This window comes from Myotis nattereri (genome assembly GCF_964212035.1).
Source record: "Myotis nattereri genome assembly, chromosome: 1".
In the NCBI taxonomy this organism is placed as follows: domain Eukaryota; kingdom Metazoa; phylum Chordata; class Mammalia; order Chiroptera; family Vespertilionidae; genus Myotis; species Myotis nattereri.
The window spans coordinates 98,461,875-98,478,246 of record NC_138075.1 but is presented as its reverse complement, the minus strand read 5'-3'; the positions used below and the strand labels follow the sequence as shown (position 1 = coordinate 98,478,246).

Here is a 16,372-nt window from a genome sequence, read left to right as displayed (position 1 = left end):
TCTGAGCCCAATTGCCGGTGGGCATGGGATAGATGCCCTCCCTCCTCCATGAACAAAATCCTGAATCCAGTCCCCTTGGGCAGCCCCCAGAGTCTAATCAGCTGTGCTTCCCTGTGAGGTCTGGGTGGAGGGTGGGAGGCCCCACTAAAATGGTCCCAGGCCCAGTGACTTCTTCCAGCTGCAGGTCTGCCACCTAGCAGATGCTGGCGCTGCCATTGCCTTCAAACCCTGGCATCATGTTCTGGACCAGGGTGGGCTGCAGCACTTCACTGCAGTTGTTCCTTCAGAAGGCGCTCCCCTCCAACGGGCCAGTCAGTATTACCCAGATGCACCATCTGAGCAGAAAGGTAGCACGTGCCACCTAAAGAACCTCACACTCAAAGAAGCTCTCTCCCTCTAGACAGGCAGAGGTGTTGAGGCATCTCTTTAGAGTGACTCATATTCACCAGCCCCAGTGTTAGATGTCTGACATGTTTCTGTGATAGGGTCAGCTACCTATTGCTACAGAACTTGCTCTTAATGCTCTTTGTGCCGGAAGCCTGCTATTTGATTTTTCAGCACGCCCTGGTATACTCAATATACTATAGTGTATAAATAACCCTCTATATAAAACATCATCTGTGTGCCATCATGATGTAAAGGCCTCCTCGAGCCTGTGGAGAGCCTGTGTCAGACCAAGGGCACCGATCCGTGGAGACTACTGGACTTGCATTTCACTGCAGGTAAAACCCAGGTGAAAGTTGGGGCAAATGCCTTTCTTCCCTCCTTCAAGATGTGGGCCTCCTCGTTTGAGTGCTTGGTGGCTGCACCTGCATTTACCACAGGCTACTAATCATCTTCTGACAAATCTCCAAGCTTTAGGGAGAAAGGGCTTATAGATAAGAGTGGAATGCAAAGACGATGCCTGCAGTCAGGCCTGGGAGGTGGGAGGGGGAAGCCCAGTGAGCATGTAGCCAATCCTCAAAGCCAGTCAAAGCTTGTGGCACTTGCACAAGGCTATGAGACAATAGGTGACCTCAAGCTTTCAATGCACCAGCAGGGAGCAGTGTGGCAATATTGCAGGGAAAGAGTGGGCATCTGCCCTGGGCGCTGGCCAGACGTCGTGGGCTCAAATGCCAACACACCACGTTCTAACTATATGCCTTCTGCAACATACTCCACCTCTCTCTACCTCTGATTCTTCATTTATATTAAAGAGATGTTAATAATTCCTTTCTTTTGAAGTTTGTTAAGATTAATGAAATAATACATTTAAACTGTTTAATAAAGTGTCTAATATAATAAATTCTTGTTTTTAGTTATTATTACTATTGTTAATCCAATGAAAATAAATTCTCAGTGGAGTACATAATTCTGAAACTCTTTTTCTCACATCATCCAAGGAAGAGGGTGAGGGGCACAGAGGAGAGAAGAGAACTGTTTGTCTCAACATGGTGATTATTTTAGATCTGTATTGTCTTTCACTAAGTCGTAATCTATAGGCCTTCACAATCACAGGAAACAATGATATAGCTGACTGTCATAACAGACTCTGTCCCTCCGGTGCTGCCTGGTCTCTAAGGAAGAGCTACACCCGTTTCCATAATGATGATGTAGAACAAACCAACATTTAGTTTATGAAAACAAAGCAGGAAGAGCAAACTACATATGATTCACTGTCTCTCACATATATCCAATAGGTAAGGCAGATTATTTCAGTATTTTCCTATTTTCTCTTTAATAAGGATATATTATATTTTACGAAGTTAAAATATCTTCACTAGTATAGTCCATACACTGTCACCATAGACAATGAAAAAAAATCACATCCTAGTTTCTCACTTCCCTTTCATGTTTCTATCACCACCCCTCCCTTTTATATATTCATTCATTTATTCAATGGACATTTATGGAGTGTTCTCTGTGCCTCTGACCCTCTATTCTTTGGAAGGTAAGCTTAGAGCACTGAAGAGCAGGGGAGGCAGCCGCCAGAGATGAGTAAACCAGAAAGCCTGAGGGTCTGTAAAGAACCAGTCCACATCCTCTCCCTAGACAGACAAGGACCCTGCACCGCAGGGGCGCTAACCAAAGTCCTGAGGTCCCACAGCTGGTGCATGTCAGTGTGTCAGCTAGACTCGCGTCTAGGCTCTTTGTACTTTGTTAAGAACTCAGAGGGATGCAGTTGACCCTTGAACAACCCAGAGGCTGGGGGTGTCAATCCCTCAGTGCTCAAAAGTCTGAGTATACTTTTGACCTCCAGTCATCCCTTGGTATCTGCTGGCAATCACTTCCAGGACCCATGTGCATACCAAAAATGGTCAAATCCCTTCTATACAATGGAGTAGAATAAGGCATACATTCAAACCTCTGCATCCACAGATCCCTAACTGCTAATCAAAAATACTGTTTTCCATCCACAGGTGGTTGAGCCCGCATTCACATCCATGTTGTTCAATAGTCAGCTGCAGTCATCTTTGAAAGAAAGTGACTGGAACTGGAGGCCCTCTCGGTTCGTTTTTAGAGCCATGTTTCATATTTTTACTATTCAGTGTCTCTCATTTGGGTATTTCCCAGCTGGCTAACTAATCCAATGCCCCAGCTAAAGAATAAACTCCACACTAATAATTCTCCTCTTGGTGAGGCCACGGCTACCAACAATACAAATGAAGCTCTCGGCTGCACTGCTGAAGTCTCCCCCTTCTAGAAGTGCTTCCTCATCACGGATCTCCCAGGAGTCTCATGTTCCAAGGGCCCGACCTGCTTCCTGCTGGGAAAAACTGATGACTGTAAAGCAACGTAAGAGTGTGTGCAGGAGAAAGAACGAGGGTCCCGGCACTTCTGGGGGTTTGCACTGCTTATGAACCAAAACAAAGCACCTCAGAAGAGGGCCTACAAAGAGACAATGGGAAAAACAGGAGATCCAAAGCTTAATGTGTGCTCATGAGCACCACAGCTCAAACAATTCTGACTTTTCTCTGTGAAGAGGTCAAAATAACAACACCTAACACTTAGGATATGAAGCAAGCAGCTAAAAGACAAGTAATGCTTGTGGAAGTATGGTTTTATAAAGAGAAAGAGCTACATAGAAACAGATGTTAAACTTGCAGCATTCCTTTTTTGGAAAACCATTATAAGCAGGATATGATTTGAGAGCAGCTTAAAAAGCCTCTGAAAGTTAACTGTTTACTATATCCAGTAGCACTGGCTAGAATGGATGTTTACTGATCAAATATAAACCTCCCAAGAGGAGACCCCAGGTCACCACCACATCAGAGACTCTCTTAGATTGCTCTGTCTCTAATTAGTTACAACTGCTGCTGATGGCAAGAGATAATTACAAGTCATTCTCATGGTTAACTAACAAAATTTTTACCAGAATTCCTGGGGCGAAGCAGAGAAGAACCTATTATGGTGTCACTTTTAGATTCAAATCTCTGCTTTGTTACTTTATTTTACAGTTTCCTCTAATTATAATATTTCAAAGGAAACATGAAGGAAACCGTGAATGCCTGATAACAGTCTTTTATATAGTTTAATGGTAGTTACAGCTACTTGGATTTTAAGCAGCAGTTTCCTCCACATATAGATAGCAGCCAGCTTTTCTCCTTTGTCTCCTCTTTTCCTCCTTAATCTGTGTGTGTGGGGGTGTGTGTGTGTTGGCAAGCAAGCTTTGGAACAAGATAGCGTGTGCATAAATAGTTAAACTTAGTGCAAACTGGTGGACTAAAAGAATACTTCTCATTATAATCTTTGAACACAGATGTAAAAAGAAGCTTTCAGGAGCATCCTTTTTGTATTGCTGGAGGGAGGACAGAGATGCCACTTATAAGATGCACTCAATAAGTATCTGTTGTTGATTGTATGGCAAAAATAGGACATAATAAAACTCTGGCATTAAATGATTTGATCTATAGAATGCTGACTGGGTGCTGCTTTACACACACTCCTGGTTTTCCAGCTATGCACGTAGGATTACCATAGTGACCTTCGACATGGCCTGTGAGGGTTTTCTGTAGCATGTGAGGGACTTTCTTGCAAAGCCTTCAGGCAGTTTCAGCATCACAACCTGTTCATTGAGAAAACTTAGGAGTGGTTTAGCCTTTAGATGAGCTCTGTGGAGTCAATGATGCAAAGGGGAAATGCCAAGTCTTTAGAGCTCCTAAAAGAATGGTCTGTGAAGAGGACAGGGTTGAGGGTACATAGTTAGCACCCCCACCCAACCCGAAAACTGCCCTCATCTATAGCCCCTTCACCCACAACGGATAAAGCTCAGACTCCCCTGTCCAACCTCCCGTCCCCTATCCAGTCCCTCCCCTGCTCCCAATGGCTGGCCGCAGCATCCCCGGGCTGCCCAAAACTACCAATTGTTTCTCTCAAAATTCTAAGAGAAATGGGCAGTGGTCATCAGGGGCTCTGGAATTAAACCATGATGTAGAAGCAAGAGGAGAACAAAGTCACTGACTGTGAGCCCAAATTCCTGGGAAGAGTAACTGTCTGTGAAGGGAAGAGGCTGATCAGCAGAGGAGGGAGAATGCAGGGAGGCAGACATAGCAACATTGTGGGACAGAGACCCAAAGAGTCCCCCAGGGGACAACTCCAACCCAGAGGGACATCAATGGACCAAGTGTGGCTCCCAGCTTCCTCATCCCCACGTGGCATGAGGCCTGTGAGTCTGTTTCCTCCCTGTGGATGGTCCATGAGAGTCCCTATTACATTCTCACAACAACTGTCCCCTGTCCACTCAGGTGGGCTCAGCTTCCTGCACCTGCACATGTCACCAACAAGGGAAACTTTACCACCAGGACTAGTGGGCCTACGGGAGTTTTTCTGAATCTGTTATTTCCTCATCCCTACTTCCCTGCTCATCTCCCAAGAGTTAGTGGGTCCAAATGAAGCCATCAGCACTGCTACCTCCACTGTCCAGCACAGGAAGCTGGCATGCCTCCTTTCACAATGGAACCTTCCCAAACTAGCCTCACACAGCTCTTCTCCCTGGCAAAACCTCCTCCACCTCCCATCTCACGTAGCCAGTGGCCTGAAACACTCCGCACTTACACAACTGCCTTGCCATAAAAGGACTAGGTTTCATCCAGTGTATTTCTGATAGATGTTTGGGTGTTTAATAAATGCAAAAGTCTTTAACAGGAATTAGCAAAATCAGAGATGAATGAGAATGGTGTCAGCCCTCAGGAAGCTGACAATCCTGTGGACTAGGAGAAAGTGTTGGAAGAACACAGGGGAGGGTAACTTCAACTGGAGGAAGCTGAAAAAGTCAAACTGGTAAGGTGGGTTTCTGGGGAAGATGGGGAGGAGAGGGTTCTGGGGGCTTCTGGGCAGGGCTTAGAGAGTGGGGAGCACATGGTGCCTGTGTGGCTGACACCCTGGAAATGGAAGAGGACATAAGAAAGACACATGTGGCTCAGAGGAGGAGGCCCGCAAGGTCTATGAAAGAGCTGGGGGTTGGCAACGCAGGCAATGGGGCCAGGAAGGCGCCTGGGCCGGGAGTTGCACAACCAGGGTCAGAGTCCATCATTTGTGCTTTATATGCTTGTAAAGTTACCAGCCCTGAGACGGCCAGTGCAACACACTGAATGTAGCTTTGGAAAACAATAGTTCTCTAGACTTCAGTTTGGATAAACAACTGTGTAAAATAAGAATAGACTTTTGGTCCTGGCTCCACTGCTTGAGCATAAGAGCTTTTTAGCAAGTTCAGTCAGTCCTTAACCTCTCCTCACAACAGAACTGTCATTCTCAACCCATGTTGGGTGATTGGTATCACTTGATCTAATGATTGTGGAAGCTCGAAGCACAGCCTCTTCAGCAAGTTAGGAAATACATATCCCGAATGTTTGGAAATCTGGGTAAGGCTCCATGTCTGTCCTCTTTTTTTTTTTTTTTAAGTTTTACTTGATATAACCAGCCCTTACATACTTCTGTTCTAAGATGATGTTAAATATCAGGGGGGAGAACTAAATACTGACCATTCTCACCGCACCCCAGATTATGGGCAATCCCAACTTCATTTATGTAGTCCTGAGCACCATACCCAGAGAAGCAGGGTGAGGTACATGTTTCTAATTGAGGGGTGACAGGACGTATTCCTTACACAGCTCCACACAGGAAAGGGACATAGCTGGGCTCTGAGAGCAGTTTCACATCCATTTGAGCTGTTGGGAGGGCAGAGGACAAGGAAGTGTGAAAGGACAGTCCAGCACTGAGCAACTGTGAAAGGCACGCAGAGGACTGAGTACCCCTTCCAAACAGGGCAGGCCTCACATGGCCCCGTGCTGCTGCAGAGCGGCAGCAAGCAGCCGGCCTGACAGCTCCCCTCCACTGCTTCCAGTGGCCCGTGCCAAGTCACCAACATTCTCTGGGCTTCACGTTCTTTGGCTATAAAATAACAACATTGTCAGCATGCCTACATCACCATCCTGCCAGAATAAAACAAACCGACTCTGTCCAGCCCCTGGGTGGCCATCTTCCCCGGGAAGTCAGTGGAGTGCTATGGACAGCCGCAGTGTGGGGACACCCTCTAAGGTGGACCTCAACCCACTAGAGAAACTACAGGAAGGAGAGCCCTTGTGACACTTCCTAGTCACCTTGACGGCTTGGAGTTGCACAGGGCCATTCTGGACCTCACCTTCCCCCCACAGACCCAGAGGCCAGCCCAGCAGGGTCCTATGGGACAGGCCAGGCTGCAGGGCCACTGCTGTATTCATCCAGTGACTCAAGGCTGGGACCTGGCCTGCTATCATTTATTTACCCAGATACAGAATTTATGGAAGCCAAAGTATTATTGGTTTAATTTTCCTTTTCCTTGTTTTTAATTTTTAAGCTGTTAACTATTAGCACCTATTTATTTTCTCCCAAAGAACATTTTTTTCTGATGAGAAAACCTTCTGCCCACCTTCCTGTTCATCTCCTGTTTTCAGTTCTCTATTGACTACTTAAAAACAAGCCAACAAACAAAAGACATCATTTCATTACAACCCAACTCAGCTGGTCTCTGAGGCTTTAGGCACTGGCACAGATATCTGTAAGCATGTATTATGCATTTTCTCTCTCTCTCTCTTTTTTAAAATTTATCTTTATTGTTGAAAGTATTACAGACGTCTCCTTTGCTTTTTTCCCATTGACCCCTTCCACCCTGCACCCCCTCCTCCCAGGCCTTCACCACACTGTGTGTCCATGGACTATGCATATATATGCATATAAGTTCCTCAGTTAATCTCTCCCTCTGCATTTTCTCTTTTAACCCTATCAGGCAACCTTCAATCCCAAAGCTAGTATACACCTCCGAGGTTAATCAGTCAACCTCAAGAATAGGGGGAAGAGGCTAGAACTGTCAAGATCTCTGTCATCTATATGAAGACATCCCAGAGTAACATGAGCCACTCATCTGAGCACTTCACTCATGTCAGAAGGAAAGACTCTGGCAGATCAGGTGATGCCCAGACACCTAGAGATCCCCAGGAGCCTGCTATCACATAGGGGCTAGAAAGTCCTGAGCAATCTGTGGACAAGTTTGGGAGCCACACTGCCCGCACAGAAGTCTAAAGGGGATTCTATCATCTCCCACTCAGGGACCCAACTCTCATCTCTGATCTAAACCTTCAAGACTGGGAGAGACCGCACACAGCCTACATGGCGCATGCATTTCACAGCCATGCATTCCACGGATTCCACAGCCACTGTCAGTACCTCATTAGAAACTGAGCTGTCTGCTTCTCAACGATTGTTACAATGGTGGGAAGAATGAACTGAATCCATGAGCATACAATAAATGCCTTGTATGCCCAACACTGTAACAAGCTCTTTGGACCCTGAAATACAAGGTAGAACATACATATATGCAAATCTGTGTCGTAGTAACTAAGCTGGCCTAATTCTCAGCCAACTCATCCACAAGCACCCTCTTCCAAAGTTCAGGGAACATGGATCAAAAGAGACTTAAGCTCAAGAGAGCAATGGACACAAGTGTGATTTGTGAAGGGCAAGGTTATATGAAAGTAGTTTCAAGTTCTTTTCCATTCTGGGTCCCCCCTGACCTGGTTCCATCAATGATAACTCTTCCCTTCAACCAGAGAAATGGCCTGACTTGTCCACACAAACCTACTTTTACTACCCTGGGCATGCAGAGTGGTGATCACCTTCACTTTTTTTACTTAATGACCAAGGTATCAGATGCTCTGAATTATAAGAACAAAATTCCTCCCACTTTTTGCCTGAAAGCTATCAACAAACAAAAAAGATCCTTTCTGTAAAAAGGTGGCTTCTAACCATTAAAGGCTACTTCACTCCCCTTTCTGGGTACTCGTTTGTTTCCCTTAAAGACAGGTCCATTTCTTGCCAGTTGCATGCAAGTTCATAAGATGCTCAATACAGGCAGAGTCCTCCTTCCCTGGTCTGAGCCTGGTCTCCACACAGTGTTAAAGACAAACAGTTTTATGAAGTGATGACAAGGGTTTCCTCTAGGTCCAAATGGCTTGGATGAGATTGCAGGGCTCCTCTCCCATGCTGGCTCTGTGGCAAGCTGCCGAAATTCCCTCTTTTTTAACCCTCCTATTCCCCCAGCCAACCCGGCCTTTCTGCTGGTGTAAGCAAACACCCATAGATGCAGCTATATTCAGATGGGACCCACACTGGGGCCAGTATGTGTGCAAGGGAAACATGGGTCGGGAGCCAGTGGAATTATATGGATACATAAAGAGAAAGGTGTTCTTCTTCACAAACGGAAGGGAACACAAACCTCTTTCAACTCTGTATACCAAATACCGAAACATATTTGTAAGAAAGCCTAAAGTACTAGGAATGTGTGCCTGACATAAACTAGCTTTTACAGAGCTTTTAAGTGATTCCTAGCTGAGGCAATATGAGGAAATTACAAGAGAACAGAGAAGCCGAGTACTGAAATGCAGTATTTAGTAGGACAGAATCTGTTTCCTCACCACTGCCTACTGAAGGCTTACTATGGCCCAACCGTGTGCTCAGTGCTACTGGAACATCCCAGTACCTCAACGGACAGCAGTGTTCTTGTCCCTCAGCCCATGCCCCTTACCCCAGCCAATTATAAGGAGTGGAGGATTTTATTACATACCTACTGCCAAACCCCAAGTCGGAAGAACATGGTGGGTGCACACTTACCCCTCCTCAGACATCCTGGAAGCAGAGGCGCTCTGGGGCTCTCCTCGGGCTCTCAGTGCATGGTGCTCATTTTCAGAATCACTCACATGTCTTGTCCCCAGGGACGCCTTACTGTGTGGGAAGGCAGTAGGGGCATCCTCACATCCGTTCAGCAAGCCATGACCCACTCTCTCTCTCGCCCTTGCTGGCTGGCGACCCTCATGTGGTGCCGGAAGATCTCTTGACAGCTTGTATCCATGAGAAATCAGGAGGTCTTCTACACCGTACATAATGTACTGGCCTCATCCAAGTTCAGCGACAGGAACGGTCATCATGGCAGAACCCACGCTGAGGGGACAATAGAAAGTGTTCGTGAGGACTCACTAATTCTCCCTGTAGCCGCATCTGATACCACCTCCTCCTTCACCCTGAACTAGACCCTGGTTATGAACGTAGCACAGTTCCTGCACAGAAGGTGTAGGAATGGGGATTGATGCCTGAAATGATTCTCTATCTTATTCAAGTGGAGAACGTGGATGAGCAGGGGCTCTGTAGGGTGTGGCGCTTATTCTGGGGACCCGTCGGATGACTGCCTCTTATAGAGGAGTCCAGAATGGTGTTTGAGCAATGAAATGATTAACAGTGTCCACCATCCCTTGACCCAGTCATCTGAAAACAACAGGCATAACGAGAGAGGACAAAATAAATACAGACTCAGAAGCTGCAATTACTACTTGGTATTTCTAAAAACAGAAACTACTAGTGTCCAGCTCAATCTTATTATACTTCCCTGCTTTCATTCTTTAGACATACCTTTCACTCTAAAAGGGCAGAATGGAACCTTTAATCAACATGGAGCCATGACATACTTGAACATGATACACTGAGCAAGTGCAGCTGCCCTGGGGAGGTCAACCAGCTGCTGAAAACACGTCTTAAGTTTTGAGGCTCATAATAAGAAAACACATGACACCCTTATCAAGCATACACACCCAACCCACTGTACCATCCCAAACTTCTCCCCACATTAAACCTTTAAGAATCAAATTTCTCCCCAATAAATTGTGGGGAAACATTCTACATCTCTGGGCCAGTGGTGTCCACATCTGAGTTCTGCCATGGTACACGAATTCACGGCAGCTACTTCCCAGAATAAACTGTCCTCAGGCCACAGTACAAAAAAAAAAAAAAAAAAATATGGGCAGGAACCTGCTTGAAAGCATGTGTTTTTTGAAAGCAGATGGGGCTGCCATGTTTCTTTTTACACAAAAGAATCTTCTTTCCTAAGTCTTCTTGTTGTTAATAGGGTGGAAGGTAGTTTGATCACATGAATCTGAATCTGGCTCCCCAGATGTTGTGATGCTGGCCTGGGCAAGAAGCATACCAAGGCCAGGCCTGTAAGAGCTGGCCAGCTCCAGCCCCGCTTCACTGGTGGACGGAAATAGCACCACAGCAGCCCCTCGAACAATGGCCAGGAAATGCCTGCTGCCCGTGTGCAGGTGAAAGGAGATGCGTGTGCTTCCTGTCGGTGGGGATTCTTAGTGAGCCATGTGATTCTTCTGACTGCGCATGTCCTTCCTCCTCACCACATGCTGGATTCCAGCAGCAGCAAAGGCTCGGTTATCAGCATGGAGCCTATGAGACTTTGGAAAGCTATACTTTCCTATGAGGTTCCTATATGTTATGGGAGGTTGACAAGCTCTGGCAGTTGCTGCACTCGTAGGAAAATCTCCATAGCAATTCTGCCATCCCTGACACTACTGCTGCATGTATTTTAGGGAGTTGTACTACTTGGGTCATTCACTTCGACAGAAATGGAAGAACCGGAGAGGCAAGCACTTGTCCTTTCATTCAATCAAATAAGTCACTGGACTACAGGCTGCAAAGGAAAGAGATTCCATTACAGACAGGACTATGGGGACATAGAGGCAAGGTTAGGAAGGTAGGGTCTTGGTTTGTTTGATGCTACACCCTCAGAATCTGGCACATAATATGCTCTCAATAAATAATTGTTGAGTGAATTCCCAAATGAGAGATAGGGACATTTGAGGTAGGTTTTGAAGAATGATTAGGAGTTCACTAGATAAACGGCATGTGCATGTGTACAAGAGGGTGAACTGACATTTAAACTAGATTTGGGGTACAATTATTTCAATAGTAAAGAACTAACATAACAGAATCCCGGTAGCCTAGACCAAGGTCCCCAGACTCATTGGCTCAATGTCACGATCAAATCAGCACCACAGTTAAAGTTAGAGTTTACTAGTAGGTCTTGTGAGACTCACCGTTTCTCTCTCTTGCTATGTCAGGCTCTTTAAAAGCAAACTGCACTGCACTTTAACTAACCATCACATAGATTGAGGGACAGGCCAGTATCCACCACAGAGTTGGTTGTTAAGTCCATTGTTGGAGTGGTAAGAAGTGAGTCTCACAAACATGTATGTGACTTATTTTCCTTCTGGGGTTAGGTAAGTTGGGCCATTATGGCTATGTCTGTATGACAATTATATTTAGCAAACTCTTAAATGGCAAGACAACCCAGGTCAAGCCATAAACATCTTTTAAAGATTCAAACCCCTAAGAGCCATAACTTGACCAATAGGTCTGATAACAAAAGCATATTGATTACTGGAAAGTCCTAACTTTTTCATCTCACAGCGGCCAGAGCTTGTGGGGAGCAGGAGTACAAAGTGTGCCAGCTTCAGCATGCAGGACTTGGAGCCCCCGGGAGAGGAAAAGAGAGGAGGGGATGACCCATAGGCCCCATAACCCAAGTAAGTGTTCCCAGTCACCATCCAACCCTTTGCCTCACATTCTTCACTTTCTCAATCCCAACTCAGAGCCTGGGCTTCTATCTCATCTTCATGCCTACCCTAAACAGCAGACACAGACTGCTGAACAGTCACACTGTTCCTCTAATCCAGAGGTTCTCAACCTGTGGGGTCGAAACCCCTTTGGGGGTTGAATTGCCGGGAGCCGGTCCATGCTTGCTGTTCCAAGGGACCTGGCATATATGGCATACTGTTCTTAATATGTTTGCTCACCTTCTAGGCACTATGTGTTTTAACCAAGGTCGCCTCTCTGAGAAAGGTTGTTTCCCCAGGTAGGGATTTTCCCCTGAAGTTAGGGAGGGAATAAAACCTCTTAACTAAGTGCCAGGTGGGTAATTAATCACTTTAACTACGAACAATCATGCTTAAGCTACATAATCCTTACTCCCTGGAATGGAGATAAGAAACGCCCTAACCTTTGAAATAGAGATTGATAGGATTGAAATCAACTGGTATAAATACAGATGTAAGAAGACAGAGAGAGAGAGACAGAACCTAGGCACAGAACCTACACAGAACGTTCTCTAGAGACAGAAGAACTTGGCTGGAGAGAACATGGCAAAAGATCCTGGACAGAAACTGGCCTCAGAACCTAGAGACAGAACCTAGCGAGAGAACATGGCAAAAGATCCTGGACTGAACCTGACTACAGAAATTGGCAAGAAAACCTGACTAGAACCTGGTGACTGAACCTGGCTGGAGAACCTGGACAGAACCTGGCTGGAGAACCTAGCAAGGGAACTTGGCTACAGAACCTGGCTGGAGAACCTGGAGAACCTGGCTGGAGAACCTAGCAAGACAACATGGACACAGAACCTGGCTGGAGATCCTAACCAGAACTTTGCTGGAGATCCAGACCAGATCTTGGCTGGAGATCCTGGCTAGGCTGCTTGCTGATCAACTGAACGCTGTCTCCATGTCATTCCTTCTTCGCTGACTCCGCCCACACCTTTGGGGAACCCTGGACATGCTGGGGTGGGACCCCAGCATTGAACGACCTTTTCATAGGGGTCGCCTAAGACCATCGGAAAACACAAATATAATTACATATTGTTTTTGTGATTAATCACTATGCTTTAATTATGTTAAATTTTTAACAATGAAAATACATCCTGCATATTAGATATTTACATTAAGATTCATAACAGTAGCAAAATTACAGTTATGAAGTAGCAATGAAAATAATTTTATGGGTGGGGGTCACCACAACATGAGGAACTGTATTAAAGGGTCACGGCATTAGGAAGGTTGAGATCCACTCCTCTAATCTCTGTCATATTCAGCTTACTTTCTTCAGCATCCTTATCTACTTAAGATGAAATGAGCCACCTCACTAAAATGTCAATTATAGTGGCCACCAGGAGGGGACATTGGTGGCTAAGTAAAAGCCAGGCATCCAATGAGTTGCTGGACTAAAAGATGGCCCCTTCTAAAGTTTTTTTCCAATCCTGAAATGCCAGCACTCTACATCAACAGCATTTAATTTGATCACCCATCCACCACCTCCAAGGGTTCCTGGAAAGACACACTAAAAAGGATAAATATCAGTTGTTATGACAGCAGATTTCACAGCGTGGCAGGAATACGTGCAGCTCAAACAGTACTGTTTCAGGTGTGACCCTTTTGATGCCAGCACCAGCTATGGTCCCTTAGCAAGCAAGTCATTAACCACACCAAACCTCCGTTTTCTGGTCTGCAAGGTGGTGATGCCGCTGTTTTCCTGTCTCACCAGATCGTTTGGGGCCAAATAAGAATATGTGAAAGTGGAAATCAGCACACAAATATAAGATTGTGGGTTTACTATGTTACAATAGCCTAGTTTGTCTCTCAAGGATTACTTGCCTTATGGAAATCTTATACATTAGTTATTAACTTTAATCATGTAGTTTGGACCGTCTCCTGATTCCTTTGGTATCCTTTGGATGTCACTCTGGATTTGCAAAGTCATGACTGCTTTCTAGCACCCATCCCTTGTCTTTTATGAACAGACTTCAATTTCCATCCAAGTCACTTAAAACAGTAAAAGCTATTCCATATAGTCCAAAACATTAGCACATAATTCCTGAGTGCCTACAATGCACCAAGCACTAAAAGTATAATAATGAATAAGACATGCTTTTTGCCCTTGAGAATCTTACTGTTTTGCTGTAGAGACCGTTAAAAAATAGGCAAACAAAACATGGCATATGCATTTATTAGTGGCAGAAGCTAGCCACCTCTCCAGTGTCATAGCACTGTGACAGAGATAAGAACAGGATGATGTAGAAGGGACCCTTACCCAGTCTCAAGGGGTCAGGAAGGCTTCTGGAAGATTGCCTCTAGGCTCAAAAAAATCCTCCACCTCAGGGTAGATCTGCACAGTAAGATCACCTGTAAGGGTGATTTTCCAGCCACTTAATGTAAGACATTTTTCCTTTGCTACTTTTTTGTTGTTGCCTTGTACCAAATACTCATTGCGGAACATCTAGTAAGAGTGGTTAGGGCAGTGAATGCGCCTAGTTACAGTCTCAAGTAAGGAAGGGACCTCTAGCCTTGGCAGGGCCCGGACACAATGACAGGAGACAATGAGCACACTGTAAGTGTCATGTTCATGCTGTGAATATCTAGAGACATTTGATGCAAGAGAAACATTTACCACAAGAACAAGCATGAAGGCACCGCTGCCTCTCAAAGTGGGGAGCTCCCAGCTGGGAGGTTCTTAAGCAGAGGTGGAGGGAATGGATTTGGAACCTGTGTTCTTTCAATAACCACCCATTGAAAGCATGTGGCTGCACATCAATCAAAACATTAAAGAAGTATGCACCCTCACATCTTAACATGTTCTATAACACTTTCTATTCCATTACACTTTTAAAAATTATGGTCACCACCCACAAAATTTCACAGTGCTCTAGTCTGTCATAACCTACAGTGTGAAAAACACTATTATGAAAATCATTTCTACGCCGGTTGGGGGCTAGACTAGATGACCTCTGAAATTTCAGCAAGTTCAAAGACCTTATCAACCTATGAGAAATTCCTCGATCTAAGAAGTTCATTGCTCTGTTCTCAACAGCAAATACAGCTGTTCTATCATATCAGAAATGTTCTTCCCAAGAAAAAGCATAGCTACTAATTGTAACTACTTTCCTATCCTTAAGAACAGAAAAAGTAAAAGAAATGAATCTCCCTATGGCAGAGGTTCTCAACCATCCTAATGCCGCGACCCTTTAATACAGTTCCTCATGTTGTGGTGACCCCCAATTTCATTGTTTCAAATTGAACATAATTAAAGCATAGTGATTAATCACAAAAACAATATGTAATTATATATGTGTTTTCCGATGGTCTTAGGCGACCCCTATGAAAGGGTTGTTCGACCCCCAAAGGGGTCGCGACCCACAGGTTGAGAACCGCTGCCCTAAGGGAAAGTACTGTCCTCTGCTGACTCCACCTATGACCTACCAGTAGCTTGACACCTGAGGCCAGGGAACACCTCGTCACTGGCAGAAGAGCAACCAGAACTGCAGAAGCAGAGGGAAGTCACAGGTCCCCGGAAACAAATGGTTATGCAATGCTGCCACCTTTATTCTTCTTTCTTTGGTTTAAAACAGTCAAGACACAGTTTTTTGTTTCTTTTGATTTCACTTTTGTCCTTTTCATGTTTCCCTACTATATAATCTTGCTTATATCCCTAAACTCCATCATTTCAAAGACAAAACTTATAAAGCCGTTTAAAAACTCTAGCACCACAAGAAGAGCTGACAGCCTACTCAAAGGGACACTTACGCTAATGGATCTAGTTCTCTGGGTAGCGTGTGTTCAGCTGTTTCTTCTCATCTCAGAGGAAGGTGATTGCAGACTTTCTCCTACATCAGTGATTTTCAATCTTTTTATGTCATGAAACAAATAAACTAATTACTAAAATTCTGCGGCACACCAAAAAATAAATTCTATTTTTTGCCGATTGGATAATAAAAAAGTAGGTATAATTTTGATTCATTCATACCAGATGGCTATTGTTGTGTTAGCTGTTGTCATTTTTTGATTTGACAATCTAAGGGAAAAGAGTCAGGAACTGCATGTTTGAAAATTCCTTGTGGCAGGCACATCAGTGTGCCTGCCATGGTGCATCGGTTAAAAACTGCTGTCCTACACAAATGTAGAGAGGGTGGCAGAGCACAGTAAGAAGAAAAAGCAAGCACTCTGATGTCAAGATGACCTAGGTTTCCATCCTGGCTTTCATTTCATAAGTGGCCTTTGTCAATTTACTTAACTTCCAAGCCTCAGTTTGCTCATGTGTAAAATAGATGGGCCGCCACTTATTCCAAGGAAACCTATGGGGCTTCTAGGAGTTTAGGATATTAGGATAGTAATCTCTAATGGAATTTGTGGTTTTACTTGATTTAACTAGAAATAAATCAGAGCTAGGCCCAGCCACCCACTCAGAAAATGTCTTG

The 16,372-nt window shown here is 44.9% G+C and overlaps 1 protein-coding gene across 1 annotated transcript in view; it reads right to left on the bottom strand.

The window, feature by feature from the left end:
* The window catches only part of JCAD (junctional cadherin 5 associated), a 54,639-nt gene that overhangs the window by 21,330 nt on the left and 16,937 nt on the right, over positions 1-16,372 (bottom strand). The window contains exon 2 of the mRNA XM_081097959.1: positions 9,124-9,450. Coding sequence (XP_080954085.1) covers positions 9,124-9,392 — 269 coding nt within the window. The 5' untranslated portion in view covers positions 9,393-9,450. The remainder of the gene's footprint in view (positions 1-9,123; positions 9,451-16,372) is intronic.